The 21,026-nt window shown below is 39.4% G+C and overlaps 1 protein-coding gene across 1 annotated transcript in view; it reads left to right on the top strand.

Annotated features, from left to right (window-relative positions):
* Positions 1-21,026, top strand: part of TRIO (trio Rho guanine nucleotide exchange factor) — a 255,846-nt gene that overhangs the window by 218,743 nt on the left and 16,077 nt on the right. The window contains 14 exon segments of the mRNA XM_051799299.1: positions 1,698-1,990; positions 3,551-3,721; positions 8,644-8,739; positions 9,997-10,145; positions 10,864-10,930; positions 12,386-12,489; positions 13,170-13,239; positions 14,717-14,806; positions 15,449-15,541; positions 16,080-16,130; positions 16,351-16,428; positions 17,309-17,500; positions 18,411-18,588; positions 19,393-20,162. Coding sequence (XP_051655259.1) covers positions 1,698-1,990; positions 3,551-3,721; positions 8,644-8,739; positions 9,997-10,145; positions 10,864-10,930; positions 12,386-12,489; positions 13,170-13,239; positions 14,717-14,806; positions 15,449-15,541; positions 16,080-16,130; positions 16,351-16,428; positions 17,309-17,500; positions 18,411-18,588; positions 19,393-20,162 — 2,402 coding nt within the window.

Genomic DNA, 21,026 nt, shown 5'->3' with positions numbered 1-21,026 from the left:
GAACTCTCCCTACCTGTGTGCACAACGGCTAGAAGATAATTCTATAGATGAATCCTGATTTTAAAGTGTTAGCAGCTAGCTTGTTAGACTGAAAGTATGCTTTATAAAGTTTATCTTCTGCTTTATGGAAGCAATGAAAAGGGGTGGTTAACACAATTATTATGTACGTGTTCATAACGCTATAAGCTACAGATGTTCTTGGCATGAGAACTGGTGTGTCTTAATAGTGACATGCAATGGGTTTTATTGGAATAGAGAAAAATTTTTGCAAACAGCATGACAGAACACAATTTGGGATTCCAAGGAAAGGATGCCCTTTTTGGAACAGTTTTGAAACTGCCCTTGAATAGTGCAGGAAAAATAAAAAGCCCTAATTTCTTATTTTCATGTTTTGTGTCTCTTTCCCCATCTCTGTTCCAAACCATGATTTACGCTTAGTGCTCTGTGGAAACGGAACAGACTCACATACTTGTGCATGGATCAAAATATTTGGGTGTTTATGATGAAGTGTATTAGTACATCAGTGTGTCCATATTATTCTGCAAAATTCAAACTATCTCTGGTCAGACTGGCAGTGCACCTCTTAGGGAAAAGCTGCCAGACGAGGTGACCTGAACATCTGTGTCAAGCTTCAAGAAGGAATACAAGCACTGCATTTAACTCCCAGCGTAGAAACATTCAACAAAACATTATTTATGTCATCCTTCTGTAAACTATCTGTCTGCAAATGTGCACGCACAGGGGAAAAAAAACCCATATTTGACAACCTACGAGAATCTTGTTAATACCCTAGTGGTAAATAATATTTATAGGAGTGGTGTTACAAGAATGTTTCCCCCCCTGCCAAAAAAGTATGTTTTTAGGAAAAGAGAATTGTTGGGGGGAAAAGCATTGTGCTGCATGGGGAAAAAGGAAACCTAGTCTCACAATAGGTAACCAGTGAAGGTTCACTGTAAGCATACAGTCCTGTTCAAGTGACAGGAACCTCGGTGGGAATATTCTTGACCTCATGCACATTTAACTGTGACTTGAGAAAAGTGTATCCTTTGTTTCATTACAGTACTTCAAGCATGTCATGCTGAGAACTACTGCTGATCCTGAGATTTCAGCAAGTGGGCATTTAAACATTGCTCTGTGCCTTTTTAAAAAGCAAACAAAACAAAGCCAAAAGTCTGAGAAGATTTAAGCAAAAGACAGACATTTAACTCTCTTCTGGTTTCTTCTTCCTTTTGTCCCAAGGGCCGGGTAAATAAATAAATAATGAAAGTAATTGGAGCATTTGTAATTGAATTTAGTGTTTGAAAAATTATTTACTTAGGCAGTTATAGTTACCCTTCATGTCTTTGCTCAAAGCAGTAAACATTAAAAGATAAAACAAGCATATCCTTCCATAAAGTTAGATGACATATGGAAAGTATAATTCACTATCAAATAAGTATCAGCAGTGGGAAGTATGAATTATAATTGAGGCAGAAGCAACTTAATGAAGCTTGACTGTTACAAGCTTATCTATGGACAGCCACGTGCAGCATGTACACTGATAGTTGTAATGTCATTAAAGGCCAGATTACCTCCAAATAATCTGATTGATTTGTCCGTACATCCAATCTGATATCTGTTATCACATACATCCATTTACCTTGTTTCTTATTTGCCTGTGTTTCAGCTTTAAAATGCCCTCCTTGTTCTTTTTCCAGACTCCCTTTCAGTCTCCAGCAATGATGCCAGTCCTCCTGCTTCAGTAACATCACTTCAGGCCCACATGATTGGTGCTCAGAGCTCCCCAGGCCCCAAGCGCCCTGGCAACACGTTGAGGAAATGGCTTACCAGTCCTGTGAGGCGCCTTAGCAGTGGAAAAGCAGATGGGCATGTCAAAAAACTGGCCCACAAGCATAAGAAGAGTAGAGAGGTTCGTAAAAGTGCCGATGCAGGCTCTCAGAAGGACTCTGATGATAGTGCAGCAACCCCACAAGACGAAACCATTGAAGAGGTAAGTGTTCAGGGCAGCTTCCCAAGACTTGTTTTTATATTTTTCAAAGAACTAATGTTGTCAGGTGAAAGTTGTCTCCTCAGTTGACTGTCCAGCAGTGGAGCAAAGTAGTATGTGCCCTGTGCTCATTTTTGTTGACTACTATACTCTGCATAAGTACTGTGCAAGGGACAGTTTGTGCCCTCTGCATTGAGAGTGTTAGTTAAGCTCTGTGAAGGGTCTCTAATTGAAAAAGAGAAATGGGAGAGTAAAAAGTTGTTCTTTGGCTTTGCTCTCTTATCCTAATTCAGAAAGCGCCTTTGTGAACAAAGGTGCTTCAAGGTCTGGGAATAATCAGGTCATTTTGTACTTCCTCTCCTTTTCTTGTTGATGGGTCAGGGAAGATATTGGGAGAGCTGCTTAGCTGCTTAAAGCTGTATTTACACCTTGATTAAGAGTCAGAACACAGAAAAATTACTGACCCTTTGAATTAAAAGGTAGTTACCATTAGTCAAATAGTATGCATGGCAGTTTTCATTGGAGGGAGGAAAACTGTGAACTGTTCCAAACTTTGCCACCAACAACATCTACTGAGGGCTTCCCTTCCTCCTACAAGCACGTGCCCCTCCTTCTAAGCCTGGAACTCTGTATGAACAAAGCCAACCTCCAGTTAGGTGCAGACAAGAGCCAAATTCTTTTTTGTTACAAACCAACATTTCAGGCTGAAATGTCATCTTACTGCTTCCAAGGGCAGAGCTAGATGCATGCTATACACTTATTCCTTTTTACCAGGATTGACTTGTGACTACCAGTTTTGGTACTTACCATGCAGATCCTCAATTTTTAATGTGTTGCATTGTTTTCTTTTCCTCACAACATATTTTGCTACAAGCTTGGAACATTAGTGATATTATACAATGAATCTAGGGAAAGAAGAGACTAGAGACTTGGAGCATAGTGAGTTGAGAGATGTTGCTTAGGAATGAGCAATGAATGCCTCTGTCCTTGGATGTCAGGCTGTAGAAAGAGACCCTCTGTGCTGCACTTGCAGCACTGTTATGGAAGTATCTGTTACTCTGCAGTTCTGTGAGTGAGGGGAAAACCTTAAAGTCAGGAAAAACCAATAACCATCTATGCTGTCTTCCTGTAAAGATAGATGAATTATCCTGCAAGATCGGTTACACAAACTTTGGGTACTTGAAATCATAGTTCCTTGTGGGGGACAGAAAGGATAATTAACAAAATACTTCATGTAGCGATAGCAGGTTTTTTTTTCCTATGATACATAGCAAGATTACAGAACTGAAATTGGAAAGAAAGCATGGCTTTGATAATGCTTTCCTATAGTAAATTTCAAGCTGAATGTCTTGTTCTTAGTGTCTCAATCCGTCTGCTTTTACCAAAGATTGAAAACTGTCTTTGGCATTTGCATTTTCCCCCTCTGTTAAGGAGGAGATCCTGCTGTGTTTATAGGAGCATCTTGACTTTTTGGGAGAGGGCTGAAACTATATAACAGACTTAAGACAAGCTTCATGCTGTTGAGAAGATATCAGAGCTTGAATATCTTGATGTTTTTTACAGAGAGGTCGAAATGAGGGGCTGAGCAGTGGCACTCTGTCCAAGTCATCCTCTTCAGGCATGCAGAGCTGTGGAGAGGAGGAAGGTGAAGAGGGAGCAGATGCTGTACCACTTCCTCCTCCGATGGCAATTCAGCAACACAGTCTTCTCCAGCCCGACTCCCAGGATGACAAGGTAGGAGGGAAGGCTTTACATGTTGAGATAACCTCTGTTTGCACAAATCTTTCTTCTGTTCTTGAAGGTCTCCAAATTGTACATAATACAGCTTTATGGAAGACAGAAGTAATCACTATGCCACTCTAGACAACATTAAAAGGATGTTCTGTGAAAAGAGCATGAATTAAATGCTTTTCTATCTTAAAAGCAGAACTGTAGAAATTTTTGTACTGTCCCTTTAAATGTGAAAATGGGCTACTTTGTGTGCTCACAGACCAATTTACATCTCTTTTACTGGTGCTATATTTAATGATTAGAATCTAATTGTTTTATAATCCTACCTTTTATTCTTTTTTTTTTGGGGGGGGAAGGGGGATGCCTATGAGAAAGGAATTACCACCTAAGGGTATTACTTGTCCTGGTTTAACCTCAACTGGCAACTAAGCCCCACACAGCCACTGCTCCCTCCCTCCATGGGATGGGGAAGAGAATCAGAAGAGTGAGAAAACCCATGGGTAGAAATAAAGAGAGTTTAATAGGGAAGGCAAAAGCTGCATACACAAACAAGGCAAAACAAGGAATTTGTTCACCCCTTCCCATGGTCCAGGCAGGTGTTTAACCGTCCCCAGGAAAGTGGAGCTCCATCAAATGTAATGGTGACTTGGCAAGATAAATGCCATCACTCCAAACGTCCCCCCTTCCTTCTTCTTCCACCAGTTTTATATGCTGAGTAAGATGCCATATGGTATGAAATATCCTTTGGGTCAGTTGGGGTCAGCTGTCCTGACTATGTCCCCTCCCAATTCTCTGTGCCCTGCCGTTCTCCTCACTGGTGGGGTGGGGTGAGAAACAGAAAAGGCATTGGTGCTGTGTGAGCTCTGCTCAGCAATAGCTAAAACATCCCTGAGTTATCAGCGCCATTTCCAGCACAGACCCAAAACACAACTCCACACAGCTACAGTGAAGAAATTTAACTCTACCCCAGCGAAAACCAGCACATAATCCAGCTGATTTTTACAAAGAAAGGCACATTAAAATTGAGGGTAAAAATTTTCCATCAGTAATGAGATTTTACATGTAGATAGTAACTGCATGAAGGAAATCTTCCCTACGTATCTTCTACTTTTCTTTGATGTTATGACGTTCATACATTGAGGGGGTTTATTTCTGTTTTCAACCTGGATCACATGTTTAGGGGACAAGTATCAAGCCTGGAAATAGAGGGTTTTATAAGGGAAACAATCTGGGCTTGTGCAACAAATATGCACATTCCTGTTTTCTTCCCATTTTGCTCCTTAAAATTTTTAACCTTTGCAATCTACAGCACTGAATATTGTTAATGAATTTTGTGACTGGTTCCTCTCTGTTCTCAGTGATACAGATGCTGTTCATAACTTTGGCTGATCTTACTTATTTTTGGGTTTTTAATTCCTTTAAAAAGACTTCCTTTCAGTGGGAATCTGACTCATCCCTGAGAATATCGTTTGTAGGATCAAAATGGCTGGTTCCTATGCTCTATGTGTTTTTAATTCCTATGTGTTTTCTGAATTGAAAAAGTGTAAGGTATGAGTTGGAGAGTTAATATGTTGGGAAATATTCCTGAAACAAAACAAGCAAAAATAGGCCCGCCTTTCGACCTGAGAGAATGTTTTCTTGCTAGAATATAACAATCTCAGTTCGAGATTTAGAAATAGGATGAAAATAACGGTGGTGGAAATATGTTTAAGTTCCTGCTGATGCGCTGTCATATTTGTGTGTCCCTTCAGTGACAGAAAAAAATTGATACACAAGTATTAAAAAAAGTTCTCCAGAGAAAAATTAATTTGATTATATAATTCTTTACATAGCAAGAACAGTTATGTGAGGGGATATGCTTGTAAATTAGTGTCTACTCACTAGTGTATTTCTGGTGCAAACCCTTACCACAGTTGAGTAAGAGGCTTTGAGTAGCTTTCAATCCACAGTAAATTTTAATTTCACTTCTGTTGTGGTTTAACCCTAGCCAACCACCAAGTACCACGCAGCTGATTGCTCACTCTCCCACCAGTGGGATCAGGGGGAGGATGGGACATGTAAAAGGGAGAAAACTTGTGGATTGAGATAAAGCAAAAACTATGCATGCAAGCAAAGTAAAACAAGGAATTAATTCACTGCTTCCCATGGGCAGGCAGGTGTTCAGCCATCCCCAGGAGAGCAGGGCCCCATCACATGTAACAGTGACTTGGGAAGACAAGCACCGTCACTTCAAACGTCCCCACCACTTCCTCCTTCTTTCCTCCACTTTATATCCTGGGCATAATGTCATATGGTATAGAATATCCTTTTGATCAATTTGGGTCACCTCTCCCAGCTATGTCTCCTTCCAATTTCCCATGCACCTCCAGCCTCCTCACCAACAATGAGGTACAGAAAGCAGAAAAGGCCTTGACTCTGTGTAAGCACTGCTCAGCAATAACAAAAACATTTCTATATTATCAACACTTTCTTTAGCACAAATCCGTAACATAGCCCATACCAGCCACTGTGAAGAAAATTAACTCTCTCCCAGACAAAAGCAGCAGCAATTCTTAAGCAGTTAACATGCACCCACTACAGTAAAAACACGTTGGGAAAGTTTTTAAAGTAGCTTGAACTACATTTTAGAGAAGACTTCCATGAAGTTAAAATTTGGTAATGTTAATATTACACCATAGTTTTTCAAAGTATGTAAATAGTGATTCTTCTGCAATTTGCTGTTGTTATGCAATATCTGTCCTGCGTGGTGGGGGGCAAAAAAGTCCTCTCATGAGGCAGCCTGGGAGGCTGTGTGTGCCTCCCTGAAGTCCACATGCCACCAACTTCTAGTACCTAAAACAAATGCTTTATTGGAATGCAGAAGTGAGAAGCCAAGTTTTACACACTAGAAGGTAGTTGACTCTATTGATAGAGTTCCTGATTAATAAAAGGTTTGCAAACAAATTCCTAGTTGTCTGCCTTCTGGGTGGAGTCCTCCTTCACATTCCTGCCGTGCTGAGTGGTTTTTTGGGTTGCTCATCTCCTCTGGATCCCAAGGAATGTCTCCACCTTTCAGTGACCTCAGAGACTTGGCTTTCCTCTGTGCCTCCCTGCAAGCATTTCTTCCTCTCTAGAGCTTCTTGTCTATACTCAGTGCTGGAAACTCCCTGCTTGCTGGGTTTCTCCTTGCTTTCCCAGCTTGCTGTGGGCCCTAGCCTGTGTGAGCTCAGTTGCTCCCTCCACCTTTCCTTGGTTTCTGGGCAAGGGGTGTACTTTGCTCCCATAGTACATCATCAGGACAGTCTGCAGGCAGACTTCATGTATGCAACTCCTTCTTCTTCAGATAATATGTGATATAATCACATGAACTAGAAACGAAACAGTTCTGAAGTTTTACAGCACTTGCACCTCTTATATCCCAAAAGAGAGAGAGAAGGGACCACGACCAGATTCAGATTCCAGCACTGACAGTGTTTTGTAAGACTAAGCTGAGCTCTACATCCAAAGTGAAAACCCACGTACAAGCACAGCTTTGGAAAACCTGGTCAATGATCAGATTCAGGGGCATGTAATTGCCTAAAAGTCAGGCTAGCTGTGGGATTCCAAAGTTTTTTGTGTTCATGCAAGCATCATGTGCTAGGCCATGCTGAGTTGTCTAATATCATTAAATAACACAACCATTTTCTCCCCTAAGAGCTCATCTGCACAGTATACATTCTTCCATTCAGCGGAATCATTGCACACGTCACGTGTGCATTTGGTGGCAGTTTACAAGTTGTTTGCATTTAATTTTTGGATAAACTGTATTAAAGTTTCAAGATCAGTTGTGTTAATATGAAACTAATTATTTTCGCTTTTTGTTTTCTCTTTTTGTAAACTCTGATGCAGCATTATGTTGACTTGTGTTCTGTCTCTGCTTTGGCTCAGTTCCCGTATCTTTCCGTTTAAAGTTATTTGTATTTCCTTTGCTTACCCAGCCCCTGTTTTCCTTTCCAAATAAGGCAAATACAAGGCAAACTACCTAAAATCTGTCTATTCTTTTTTTTTTTTTTTTTAATTTACTTATGGGGAGTCTTGTTACACCCATGCTTGATTTGAGCAGAACCTCTTGTGTGAAGTCATTATACGTGCCATTTCTTTGTCTGATTTGTTGAAAACATTTGCAGGACAGCTTACCCTGTGCTACATGATGTTCACTGTGCTGTTTGTAATATGAAGTAAGCTTCATATTACACCGTTTCCACTTTCCAGTTACTAAATGGCAAATGTAATATGCAAACAACTCCTGTTTGCAGATTACTGAGGCTGAATTTAATGGCCTTCTCCCAGAATCCTTTACTGTGAACACCTTTTACCTTCAGTTGTATCTATAAACTGGCATTTTATAGCTTATGAGGCCAGAGATCTTCTGTGCTCTACACATACCATTGGGGAAAATGGATGGCACAAGGAATGGTGAGCTCAATTTCCCATCTGAATCTGGGCAGTATACTCCAGCTCCTTTAGAAAAGTAAATGCCCCCGAGTTACTGGTGTATTTTTTCTTAATGTAGTAATACTTTCTCATTTATTTCAAGTCTTCTTGGTTTCTCTTACCATTCTGCAGTTGTTGCTTTGTTTAAGTAGCAGTAAAATAGGCTAACAAACTGTTGGTTTTCCATTGGGTCAACTCAGGCAGCTTTTATAGCTTAGCTATTTGTCAGGAATTATCATCAGCAAAAGGAAAGATACTTCTTTGACTTCTATTGCACGTAGGAACAGGAATTTTTGTCACAGCCTTTACCTTCTATGGGGTTTACTTGTTGCAAGGGATGATCTTAGTGTTATAGTATACTGGCAGTTACTGTCAGGTACCTTTGTCTGACAGAGAAGTGAAGGAGGTCTCTTGATCCTTGAGCAAGTACCAGGGTAACTCTGGGATTTTCCTTCCTTTTTGTCATTGCACAGACATCATCTCGATTATTGGTGCGGCCGACCAGCTCCGAGACACCCAGTGCTGCAGAACTAGTCAGTGCGATTGAAGAGCTCGTCAAAAGTAAAATGGTGAGGCTGACTAGCAGATGCATGTGTCTAAGGAAGTTGTGTCTTCAAGTCCCAACTTGCTATTCAAAGAAAAGCTACATTCTTTCCACTGACTTTTAAAACTTGCTGCCTGTTTCAAAAATCACTTTCTGGGGTAATGTACGGGTCATTTTGTACACACGCTGTTGTGCTTTTTACTTCTCTTGCACCAGAACAGTGAATAGGAAGTAATCTATGAGAAAATTCAACACAGTCTTTTGTTAATGGGAAGTTTGGTAGTCCGTGTGTCTTGCAGGCTGCCCAGCAGTGTATATAACCTAATGGTCCATGCATATAGTCCCTGGTGGAGATGTTCTCATTTCACAATTTTAGCCAAGGGTCATCTTCCCCTGGTTTTTGGGCCAGTCATATCATTATTGGTTTTTTTACTTTTTGTGGGAAAAGAAAAAAGATTACAGCTGAACCCCACCCTGGTGAAGTAAATGTGTCTTGCATTAAAAGCTGTATCACATGCAAGGAAAATGTGATGTTTAACTGTAGCTTGATCCAAGATTATGAACCTGAATTAAAAAAATCCAATAAATACTTCATAGAAGATATTTGTGTTATTTCTCCCATTGCTTCTACATCTTTTGTACAAACAGAAGCCTGTGAGGTTCATGCAAAGGAGACAGTATATTTGGCATGGGATACAGGGACTCTTTCCTAAGATCCGAACTGTCGTGAAGCTCACAAGCAACACTGATGGTGTAGAAGTCATTATTTTCTTTACTAAGTCACTATTTTGGCTAATTAATGAGATAAACAAAATGTCTTACAAAGAATGCTACTTTGTTGTGTTAAAAATGTAACATTGAAAAAACCTCCTTTAAAGATGTTTTATTTATTATTGGAAGTAACTTGTATATGCCAGAACTCAAATGCGACAAATATAATTTAATCCTTGGCAATGAGTGCACATCTGTGTATCTTTCCCCATAAAAATACTTACATCCTGAGCAGGATACTCTGACTTTTAACCATTGCTGCTTAAACCAACTCAACTCCTTTCTTTCCTGTGAAGGAAAGACTGTCATATCCCAAATGTGCTTCTATAAGGCTGTTATCTTGGAAAACCCATAGTGTTGGCTGGTTTCCTGGAGGCTTGAAATCTGCTTTGCCAAGATACATAACAGTAATTGATCTCCCATAGATTCCTTTATACAGCTGCATGTAATGTGTCTTGTGAATAAAGGAGAAATAAATCATTGTTGCTGACTGTCTTGAATACCTTCTCAGGCTCTGGAGGACCGTCCAAGTTCCTTGTTGGTAGATCAAGGTGACAGCAGCAGTCCATCCTTTAACCCTTCAGATAACTCCCTTCTATCTTCCTCGTCACCCATTGATGAGATGGAAGAAAGGAAATCCAGCTCCTTAAAAAGACGACAGTAAGACCACATTTTTACTCAGTTTTTTACAATTTTCTTTTTTTTTTTTTTTTTTTTACAATGCCCATTTTGAACTGGCAGCAGAAGCTGTTAGTCTGAAAGGGAGGAGACTTGCATTAGGTGTCAAGCATGTAGTTATGTTTCTCAGACATTCGTTGCAGTTTCAATTTTCTGTGATTTTTAATCTTAGTCATACCTGTGTTTAACTTCTGTCATGTGTCACTCTTATTTATTCAGGAAGATGCTGACCTTTAAATGTCCAAAAGACTATTAGGCTTCAAAAAAATGGTCATTCCCCTTGTTCTGCTTCATCCCACACGTTATTTCTTTATGTAGTAGTAAACTGTTACCATGGTAGAACAAAAACATGTCTAGTTTCAAAATTTTTTAAACCTGTGTGTAGAAATAACAGTTCATATAGTTAAGAGTCTCCAGACCAGAGACATAATAGCATTTTATTTTAAACAATAGTTAAATGTTTAATTTTAATGTCATGTTTAAGAAAACATCTGACTTTAGATAAACAGAAGCAAACCTTGTCCAGTTTCAAAGTCAAAGCAGTATCTTACTTAGAACCAACGTACAATGATTCTTCCATTTCAGTTTTGCCTATCAAACACATGTGACTGCAAATGTCTAAGAAGTTGTGTGCCATTAATCCTCTTGAGGAATGTGTTTAATTTTTTAATATATGTTCACCATTTTCCTTCCCCTGTAGCTATGTCTTACAGGAATTAGTGGAGACAGAACGAGATTATGTGCGAGATCTGGGCTATGTAGTTGAGGTATGATGTTTTACTTTCTCCTGATTTCTTCTTTTTTTTAAAATATGATACTAACCAGCTGTGCAGCTTGAACCTCACAATGTTTTTCAAAACAAAACACATGAAGAAACTGGAAATTTGAGAGTTTGCATTTTGAGTTTTCCCTCCTGCAGGCTTTTAATGTATTAGAAATGCTGCATCATATCTTATTCCCTTTTTGGTTCCTCTTATTGTGTCCACCTTGTTGTTCTTCTGAAGAGTGTAGTTCTTTGTCATTTTTTTAGGATCACTACCTCTGTCCTAATATTATCTTAGGCTAAATGGTTTTATTTAGCACAACCAAATTTAAAAAAAAAAAAATTGTAGTTCAGCATACAGGACTTTAAAGTCCACCTTCCTCTCCTACTGCTAGACTTCTTTTAGACTTCCTAGCTTCCCCTACTGTAAAATGACATAACATCACACATCTCTCTTCAGTCTTCAGATACCAACAAGATGCATTTGGAAAAATAGAATGAGCATGACAGTGAATTTCAGCCTAAGAATGTTCAATTCTTAAACTCTGTTTTAGAGGGAAGGAAGGAAAGAAAGATTGGCATTGTGAGAAGTGTTTTTACAGTATTTAAAGGGTGCATTAGAAGGCTATGAATAGATGTATTTTTGTAACTAACAAAATAATTCCTGATGAAAATGCTAGACATCAAAACATAAACTTGGCAAACCAAAACCAGACCTGGCTATTTAGGAATAGAAGTATTTAAAAAAAAAAAAAAGGAATAGAGTTGCATGAATATTACAAAATTTAAAATACTCCCAGCTCTAACTATATGATAGAATTGCTCGGTGACATGACTGTGTAGATACCAAAAATAGGCTGAGACTATGGGAAAATGTAAAAGGACCATTACTGTAGCTGGAATGCTTGCTAACAGAATTGATGTTCAGCTTCTTTGTGTTTGTTTTGTTCATACTGCAAGTAGTAGTTCATGCACTGCAGTCCCATAGGCAGTACAGCTGCTTTCTTCCTCAGCATAGTTTGGTGTAGGGTTAGTGTGGATGACTGAAATAAGAAACATCGAGCAAAGCACTACAGAAGCCAGTTCAGCAGCTCTGACATGTACTCAGTAGCAGCCCTACTTGGCAAAGCATTGCAACTGCTTCAGACAATAAGAAGAAGGGTTGTGGAAGTTTCCTTCATGCTTTGGTTCTGTTCACACAGGCTAAATTAGCTGGAGTGAATTCATTTTTCTAGCACTGGGTAGTGTTGTGCAGACAGCCTCAAGTCAATTTGTGATACTTTGTGTCTGTGCTCAATGTTATACTATGTTATAGAGCAGGTTTTTGCTTTGGTTTTGTGTCCCAAGCAAGCAGTTGCCATGGGCAATTTGGACAGCTTTTGGGAAAATGGGGATTAAAAGAAAGCTCACTTTTTTAAGAGTAAGAATGTTCACAGTGAATTTACTTGGATTGTTGCAGGGTTATATGGCACTTATGAAGGAAGATGGTGTACCTGATGATATGAAAGGCAAAGACAAGATTGTATTTGGAAACATTCACCAGATTTATGACTGGCACAGAGAGTATGTATTAACTTGAAAACTATCTGCTGAACTATTCTACCTAAAAAATATTAGACTGACTTCAAGACATTGTTTTATTTCCTCAAATATTCAGATAAAAACAGTTAGTCTTGTGCTTTGAGTTGTAGATTCAGCTTACAAACGTTGGTGTGAAGATCTATAAACAAGGATGCATATATATATATATATATATATATATATAAAACAAGTGCTTCACCTGAGAATCTCTAGTATGGATAGTATTAAGTACAAGAAGTATCTCCATTGTTTGAGACTTTGTTTTCTCTCTAAGAATACAGACTAAAGAACTTGCTAGGGGTTAGCATAGCAATATTAGCACCTCAGGCATTCAGACTAGGAAGGAGAAAGCTTTGAATCAATATATATGAAATGAAATAATTTTATTAGTGAACACTAGGGGGTTTTCCATTTAAAAAATTACATTAAAATATTACACTGTTAACACTGTAATTTTGGACATACATTAATATCCAAAGCTGCTGTTATGGGACACAAATTGTCTTGCCTTGCAGTAAGACCACTTCCCTTGCAAAGTTGCTAGATATAGATATATATATACAGATACATATATATATATATATATACACCTGTTGCTATAATGTGTGCTATCAGGAAAAAAAAACAAAACCAACAAAAGTACTTATTCTATTTATGTTCAGCTTCTTTTTAGGAGAGTTGGAAAAGTGCCTTGAAGATCCCGAAAAGCTAGGATCCCTGTTTGTTAAGCATGTAAGTGCAAACATCGTCCTTGGCAAACTCTATTGCTGCTACTGCCCAACATGTTTGATTACTAAGTGCAACACAGTGGAAGTGCTGTACAGTATTTGTCACTGTAAGATATGGAGAGAGAGTTTTTAAGAGCTTATAAATAAGTGCTGTAGTTTTTGTCCCTGATATCTTTGTGTGGGGAGTAAACATAAATGAGCACCCCATTTCTCAATTCAGTTACACTTTGGTGCAAGGGAATTGTCATTTCATATGACACCTGCCTTCTAATCCCAGGTATCCATGCAGTACCACAGAACATAATATATAAAAATAGTAAAGAGGCTCGTTCTTCCTTCTAGTTTCAGTGCAGTCTAGTTCTGTATTCTTTCCCCCCTTCTGAGAATTTTGTTGCTGGCAAAATGCAAAACCTGTAGGAAGTAATTGTCCCTCTTTCTGATTGCTGTTTTACTTTCTCCTGGTATTATTTGTAACTGAGTTGTCTTTGAAAGGCACCTTTATCACTTCAGATAAAAAGGCAAGCTGTGATATTATTACAGCATCCTCTAGGAAAACCCTGACTGTTAGCTAGAACGCAGCAATTCAGTTCCTGCTCTTAATCTATGTCCTGTGTCCTTTTCAATCTCCATCTTATTTCTTCATTTTTTTCATTACCATTTGTCTTCACTGGTCAGTACTCTGGGCAGCAAAGCCTCTAACGGCAAACCAATGCTAGCAAAGTGATAGGAAAGAGTTTGGAGTAGGTGACACGTATGGTGTGTCTGCACTTCTTAACCAGCAAGATCAGCAACCAAGAACGAATCTTGAAGTTATTCTCTCTCTCTTGTTCTTTGTTGCTTTGTTGTTAAAAGCACTTTCACAAAATAAAGCAACAGAGCTAAAAAATACTAGCGCTGCCATTTCCAGGCTTCATCACCTACATCCGCACTCAAACTCCGGTAGGACAGACTGTACTAAACAGAGTACTCGAGAGGTTTCTCTTAACTATTCTGTAAATCTAAACAGGAGGAGGTCATTATTCTAATAAATTAGAATAATAATCAGATTATTAAAATAAAATTTAAAAATATTAAATTTCAGAGGCTACATGCATTACAGAATCACAGAATGGTTAAGTTGGAAGGGACCACTGTGGTGTCATCTGGTCCAACCTCTCATTGCTCTTGCTAAAGGAAAAAGATAACCATTTTCATACTTAACTTTATTGTGGGACCTGCCTATCATCCTTGAACACCTGTTGTTCAGGAGGATTTATAACTGTGGGAATATTTTTCACTTGTGTTGCCTTTTTAAAATCATAATGATATTCTCAAATAAATCTGTTTTCAGATCTGTAATTTCTGCATATGTAACTGCTTTTCCTCAAAGTTTTTTTAAGTTCATACTTTTGAACAGCTGTACTTCTTAAAATAATGCTCCATTTCAATCTGGCATGTTTTTCTTGATAATGATGTATCATTCTGTGTCTTTGTTCCTCCAGGAGAGAAGGTTGCACATGTACATAGTTTACTGCCAAAACAAACCAAAGTCTGAGCACATCGTCTCAGAATACATTGATACATTTTTTGAGGTAAGTTCCTGAGAGAGGATGTGCCAGGTGAAGGGTGTGTGCAAATCATAAGCATTATCAGATCTGTTGATCAAACCAAAAACCAACCAACCAAAGAAATGCAGCAGATATTATTATTGCTGTTTTAAATTATAATTTCTTGCCACTTCTGTTCTAATTCCTCAAATCTGATACAGACTCCTAGAGATGAAAACCAAAGTTTAGGTATAAGATATTAATTAATCAGTAGAGTCTTGTCCTTACTAACCCTAGGCCAGGCAGTTACCAGTGCATATTACATGAAATGGCAATTTCGGATGAGCAGAGATCACTGTTGAAAATAGGTTATATACAACCTGTGACTGAAAAATTACATTTCACTATGCAGTCTTGTCAAAAAAAAGAGATGAAAGATACTTGCAGAGTGGAATACTTTGAAAACAAAGGTGATACAGATAAGGGAAGGACTCCAGCTTTTGCTAACTGAAGATTAGATTCTGCTCTGACTTTTGCCAATTTCTGGTATGATTGCCATTAATACTGATACATCCTTCTATATGTATATATCTCTCTCCATATACTGATATGAATACTGTGTTTTTAACTCAAAAACAAAGTTCTTTATTACTGAACAAACAAAAACGTTTGTTTTACAACTCTCAGGATCTAAAGCAACGCCTTGGCCACAGACTTCAGCTCACGGACTTGCTAATAAAACCTGTGCAGAGAATTATGAAATACCAGCTGTTACTAAAGGTAAAGTGATGTAGAGATGAATGTGTTAACAGATATGTTATAGATGTATTAATAGCTATGTTTTCTTTTTTAATTATTGCTGATATTTTTCCACCCTTCTCCCAAGCAGAACCCAGATTTGTAAGCAATACCAAATGATTATTTTCTGAGAATGTTTAGTTATAAAAATTGCAGTAAATGGCTTGGGCAGAAATTTGCTGCTTCTTTTAAGAGACCAAATGTTTAGATATGGAAATATTTAGAATTTTTACCAGTGTCATATGAACGGGAGAAAGAACTCTCAACTGTTTTCAGATGTAAAAGTGATATGAGTTGTTGGGACTGATCCCAGCGTCTCCATCTACACCTGCAAACATTTTAATGTCACATAAGTGTTTACTGAAGAGCAGCTCTGTGTAACACAGTTCTTGTATGAGCTAAGTCCAAATGGTGAATAAATCTTAAACAAAAACATTAAAAATAAAATTTTTCTATGTGTTTTCTGCAGTTTGTCATATTCTGACAGAGGATAGTAAATTCAGATTTTTTTCTTTTTCAGGACTTCCTCAAATATTCTAAAAAAGCTAATCTTGACACAACAGAACTAGAGGTACTTGAAACATTTTCTCTTAGTGACATGAATTCTCTTAACTCTGAACTTCTCTTGTTTTGGCAGAGTTACTTTCCTTTTCTGATCTTCCTGAGAATGTGATTTCAAGTGTTTACTTACTGCATTTCTGTTCTAAAGCAACCATATCAAATTAAACAAAATGTTATGCTGTTAACTCATTTGGAAAATAAAGCTTTGACTTTTTATTTGTCTTGAACAGAAAGCTGTAGAGGTCATGTGTATAGTACCAAAACGGTGTAATGACATGATGAATGTTGGCCGCCTGCAAGGATTTGATGTAAGTTGGCTGGAGTTTTGCTTAGAGATTTCGTCAGGTTCTCTAGAAATTAACCATTAATGTTGTGGGGAGAAAATGAGGTAGAGTGCTACCTCGTTATCTGGTTAGCTGGTGCAAAAAGCAGTGAGTGAAAAATCAAGTCTTAGCCCTGTCAAGGACTTTTTCCTGGGATACTTCACCTGCCATGTCACTCACACTAGGTAAGTCCTTCTGCAAAATCTAGTAAGTGCAGGTGTTATTTCAGTTCCCTTGTTGACTAAAAAAGGCTTGCAAAATAGTGAAGTAATCAGTTGTCAGTAGGTGAGCAGCCCTGATTTCAATAGTGTAGACAAAGGAGGAGTCACTAAGTGACCTCAGTAATGTACGTGAGGCAACCGTAATCTTTCTCCTTGTTTTGCTAAGTCTAGAAGAGCTGGAAATTGGCTGTTGAAGCAGTATGTATCATTTCAGACCACAGTCACAAGTTCTGCTTGCAAAGCCCTTTATATTCTGTGATGCAGGTATGAACTTGGATTCTTCCCCTATTCAGCACCCTGGAAGGCACCGGAAGAATATATAAGTAGTTAGAGTTATTGAGAATAGAGAAATGAAAGCCTTAGTGTTCCAAGCCTCAAAATGGAGTATGAATTGAAAAGGGTGGGAGTGGCTTTTGGGGGGTTTGTTTGGTTGGTTTTTTTTATCTTCACGATATTTGCTTTTTTGAGAAAGGGCACAAGAATGTCTTGTGTATAGGAGGAGCAATGAATATATAATGGTCAGTGACAGTTGGAAGTTGGGAAATATAGAAAGCTATTTGGCATGAGCATCTGCTCAAAAAGATTGATTGGGGAAAGAAATGAAGAACTGCACTAAATGTGTTTCTGCTTCCCTCTGTATTTAGGGTAAAATTGTAGCCCAGGGTAAGCTCCTGCTCCAGGACACATTCTTGGTTACAGACCAGGATGCGGGACTTCTGCCACGCTGCAAGGAGAGACGGGTCTTCCTCTTTGAGCAGATTGTCATTTTCAGTGAGCTGCTAGATAAAAAGAAGGGTTTCTCCATGCCCGGATTCTTGTTTAAAAACAGTATCAAGGTAACTGTTGTGTGTGAGTCTTTGTGTCCCCTGCACAAACTCTGCTAAGGTAACAGTTTCTCATTCTGTGGGGAGTCACTAGTGACATCTAGATGTGCAGTCACAGAGCACAGTGAGGTGTCAGTTATTTCCCGAAATACCAAATCTATTCTCACTCTGATGATATATGGAAATCTTTGGATCTGATGCTACCTACATGAAGCATATGAAAACAGGTGTTCTTGCACAAAACTGGACAAGCGTTCACAAAGAATTTAGTTTTAAGCTCTGTGCTATGTGTACAACACATAGCAAAAGTAATTGCAAATAGATTTAATAACTTTTTATATATTCTTTCTGATATTCAAATATGTAGATAATATTTGTAAGTAGTGCGACCTTCTTAGATGTGTCAGCTCTCCCTCAAACAAAAAGTGTTTTCCCTCACTTCAAGCTTGTCAAAAAAACTTGATAATATTAGAGCCCAGCAGCCCTCCTCATGAAGTGTTTTGGGTAGACCCTGCTTCCCCTAATTCACCTTGGTGCTTTGTCTGCTGGCTGAGCCTCCTGTTTATAGCGCTAGCTGAACAGCCTGGTCCAAGGAATTGCCGTATCTGCAGCTGAAGCCTTTGGTGTGGGCCAGTGGTAGAGCTCCCTGGCAGGCTTAGCTTTTTAACTAACATGAAAGGAAAGTGAGGGATGATGAAGAACATTGGGCCATACTGACCAGCTGGAGATTGTTCAGGCAAGTGTGTCAGTAAACTATACACCAATCCTCAGTTTACTGTAATCCTTCGTTTCATGGTATTATTTTACCGAAGGAAAGAACAGTTATCATTTGAAGATCTGACTCTAAGCTCCTAAGTAAGAGATTTTTAGAGGTATGTTTCGCATAAAATGCACAAATAAATTATCTTTTTCTTTCATGAAGGTGAGTTGCCTTTCCCTGGAGGAAAATGTGGACAGCGATCCATGTAAATTTGCACTAACATCAAGGACGGGCGATGTCACGGAAACCTTTATTTTGCATTCTGCCAGTCCAGGAGTCCGCCAGTTATGGATCCATGAAATTAACCAAATTTTGGAAAACCAGCGCAACTTTTTAAATGGTAAATTATTTCCTTTCACTGAAAGTTCATAATTGAATTACTTGATTCTTTCATCTGTTGTTTCTTGGATCAGTAAGTTTTCTTTTTCCTGAGCTAATACAGAACAGTTGGGGGATATGTGCCGCATTTCTGCTTCAGAACAGATGCTAGCATTTATAATAAGAGTGGTAGTCTGAATTTACATGGTGTTCTCTTGGTGAAATTTTCCAAATGTTTTGTAGGAGTGAATCAAGATTGTCACCATCCGTTGAGGTGGAGAGCTTGTGTACCCCTTTTAAGCAAAGCAAGCCTTTAAATGCTAAACCCAAGTGGAATTTTAAGCATCTATTCAGAATATGTTTTGCTTGTGTTATTTTGGTGGCCATTGTTGTCACATCTTATTGGGGCAACATACAGATTCTGCAGGAGAAAAGTAGAAGGTGGTAGTGTCTGTTGTGACACTAGAAGGTTCTTGCTGTATTTTTATATCTATCAGTTGTTGCCCCAATATAGACTTTTTTTAAAGAGTTACAATAAAGAGAATTTGGAGTCACACTTGTTTTTTTTTCCCAGCTTGGCTGCTGACTAACAATGTGATCCTAGAGGAAAACATTTCTTCCTATTTTCAGATTCCTAATTGTTAATATAGGCTAATGTAGCAGGTCATGAAGGTGAGATATAGAAAAGTGACTTGACCAGCATTGTTATGGAAATTTATTTGAACAACACTCCCCTTTTTGCCAGTAAACATCTGTTTTAAACTGCTCCTGTTCCCTTTCCTGCCCTCTCTCTCCCCGATCGCCTCCCCTCCCGCCCCCATTGCAGCCTTGACGTCCCCAATCGAGTACCAGAGGAACCACAGCAGTGGTGGAGGCGGCAGCGGGAGCAGCAGTGGTAACAGCAGCGGCCCCAGCAGCTGTAGTGGCATCCCCAGCTCCAGCCGTAGCCGGCCATCCCGGATCCCCCAGCCTGTCAGACACCATTCCCCAGTCCTGGTCTCCTCTGCAGCCTCGGCCCAAGCAGAGGCAGACAAGATGTCAGGTATGTCCATTCACAATCACTCCCTGCCACACTACAACACCTCCTTAGAAACTGGCCTGAGCCAGCCAGACAGGCACCCTCCCAATGCAGAGCCGGATGGTCCTCAGAGAGAAGCTGAACAGATTCCCAAGATGAAAGTTATTGAAAGTCCCAGGAAGACAGCAGGAAATATTTCTGGCTCAACTGATGGAGCCCAGAAGGACTCACGTGGAAGCTCAGAGGACAGTCGAACAAGAAACAGCATAGGATCACTGACGCTTGGGAAGCCAAGGCCAGGGGCCATCTCACCAATGAACTCTCCTCTCTCCACGACTTTCCCTTCTCCCTTTGGCAAGGAAACTTTTCCACCCAGCAGCCCCCTGCAGAAGGGCTCCTTTTGGAGCTCCATCCCAGCATCCCCTGCCAGCCGCCCTGGCTCCTTCACTTTCCCTGGGGACAATGACTCCCTCCAGCGGCAGGTCCACCGCCACTCTTCACACAGCAAGGACACAGACCGCATGAGCACATGCTCCTCGACCAGCGAGCAGTCAGTTCACTCCACCCAGAGTAATGGGGTAAGAGCGGAGCACCTCTGTCCTGCGAGCTCTTCTAAAACCTTCCCATGCTCCCTTTCTGTGCGTTGCCATCATTCTTCGTACTAACTTCTGGCTCTCCAGTGCTGTACTGCTCTGAAATAATCAACTGTTCAAATATCTTCTGCACATTAAAAAGAACAAGAGTGTCTACCTCTCTGTGTATGTATACATACGAACATAGCTATGTATACAGACACAAAAGCAACTGCTAACATTAGATGCAATTTCTGCCTCTGCTGAAAACATAAGTCGCTAAGCTGATAACTACTAACTCGCTGTCCTTGCTTTTTTCGTCTCTAATTTGAAGGCACATAATTAACATGCTGAAGCGTGGCAGCCAGAGCACCTTGGGGTATGCATTGTGCCAGCACTTAAACCTGACTTCAAGAGTTTGGCAGATTGCCTTGGGGCTTTTTTTCCCTTTCACGCACAAATTTGCCACCATTGTCGTGGAGACATCTACGGTCCCTGGGCTACTTGATTTTTATTTTTTTATTAATTTATTTTCCCCTCTCTCCTTTCAGCCTTAGTTGTTGTACAGAATTCTCTTTTTAAATCCTATGTTTGATCAAGGAAGCTTTCTGCAATCCACTCAAAATAGACCAACAAAACCTAGCTAAAATAATCTTCTTTCTACTACAATCAAAACAAATACCCGCTCCACTTGCCTTCTTTCCTTTGTTAAGAAGAACCGGTTTAGGGTATCTGGAGATTCAGCTTCTTAGTATGCACTTGGTGTGTTTGTGTGGAAATCTGGGGTATCAACAGAATCTACGTTACCTGTAATAACGTCTAACATCCACCAGGAATGCAACACAGCAATTACAGGGGCATGTGCAAATA

This window comes from Manacus candei, unplaced genomic scaffold (genome assembly GCF_025592945.1).
Source record: "Manacus candei isolate 608988 ecotype Guabito, Panama unplaced genomic scaffold, ASM2559294v1 h1tg000049l, whole genome shotgun sequence".
NCBI classification, from domain to species: Eukaryota; Metazoa; Chordata; class Aves; order Passeriformes; family Pipridae; genus Manacus; species Manacus candei.
This window is presented reverse-complemented; position numbering and strand designations above follow the sequence as displayed.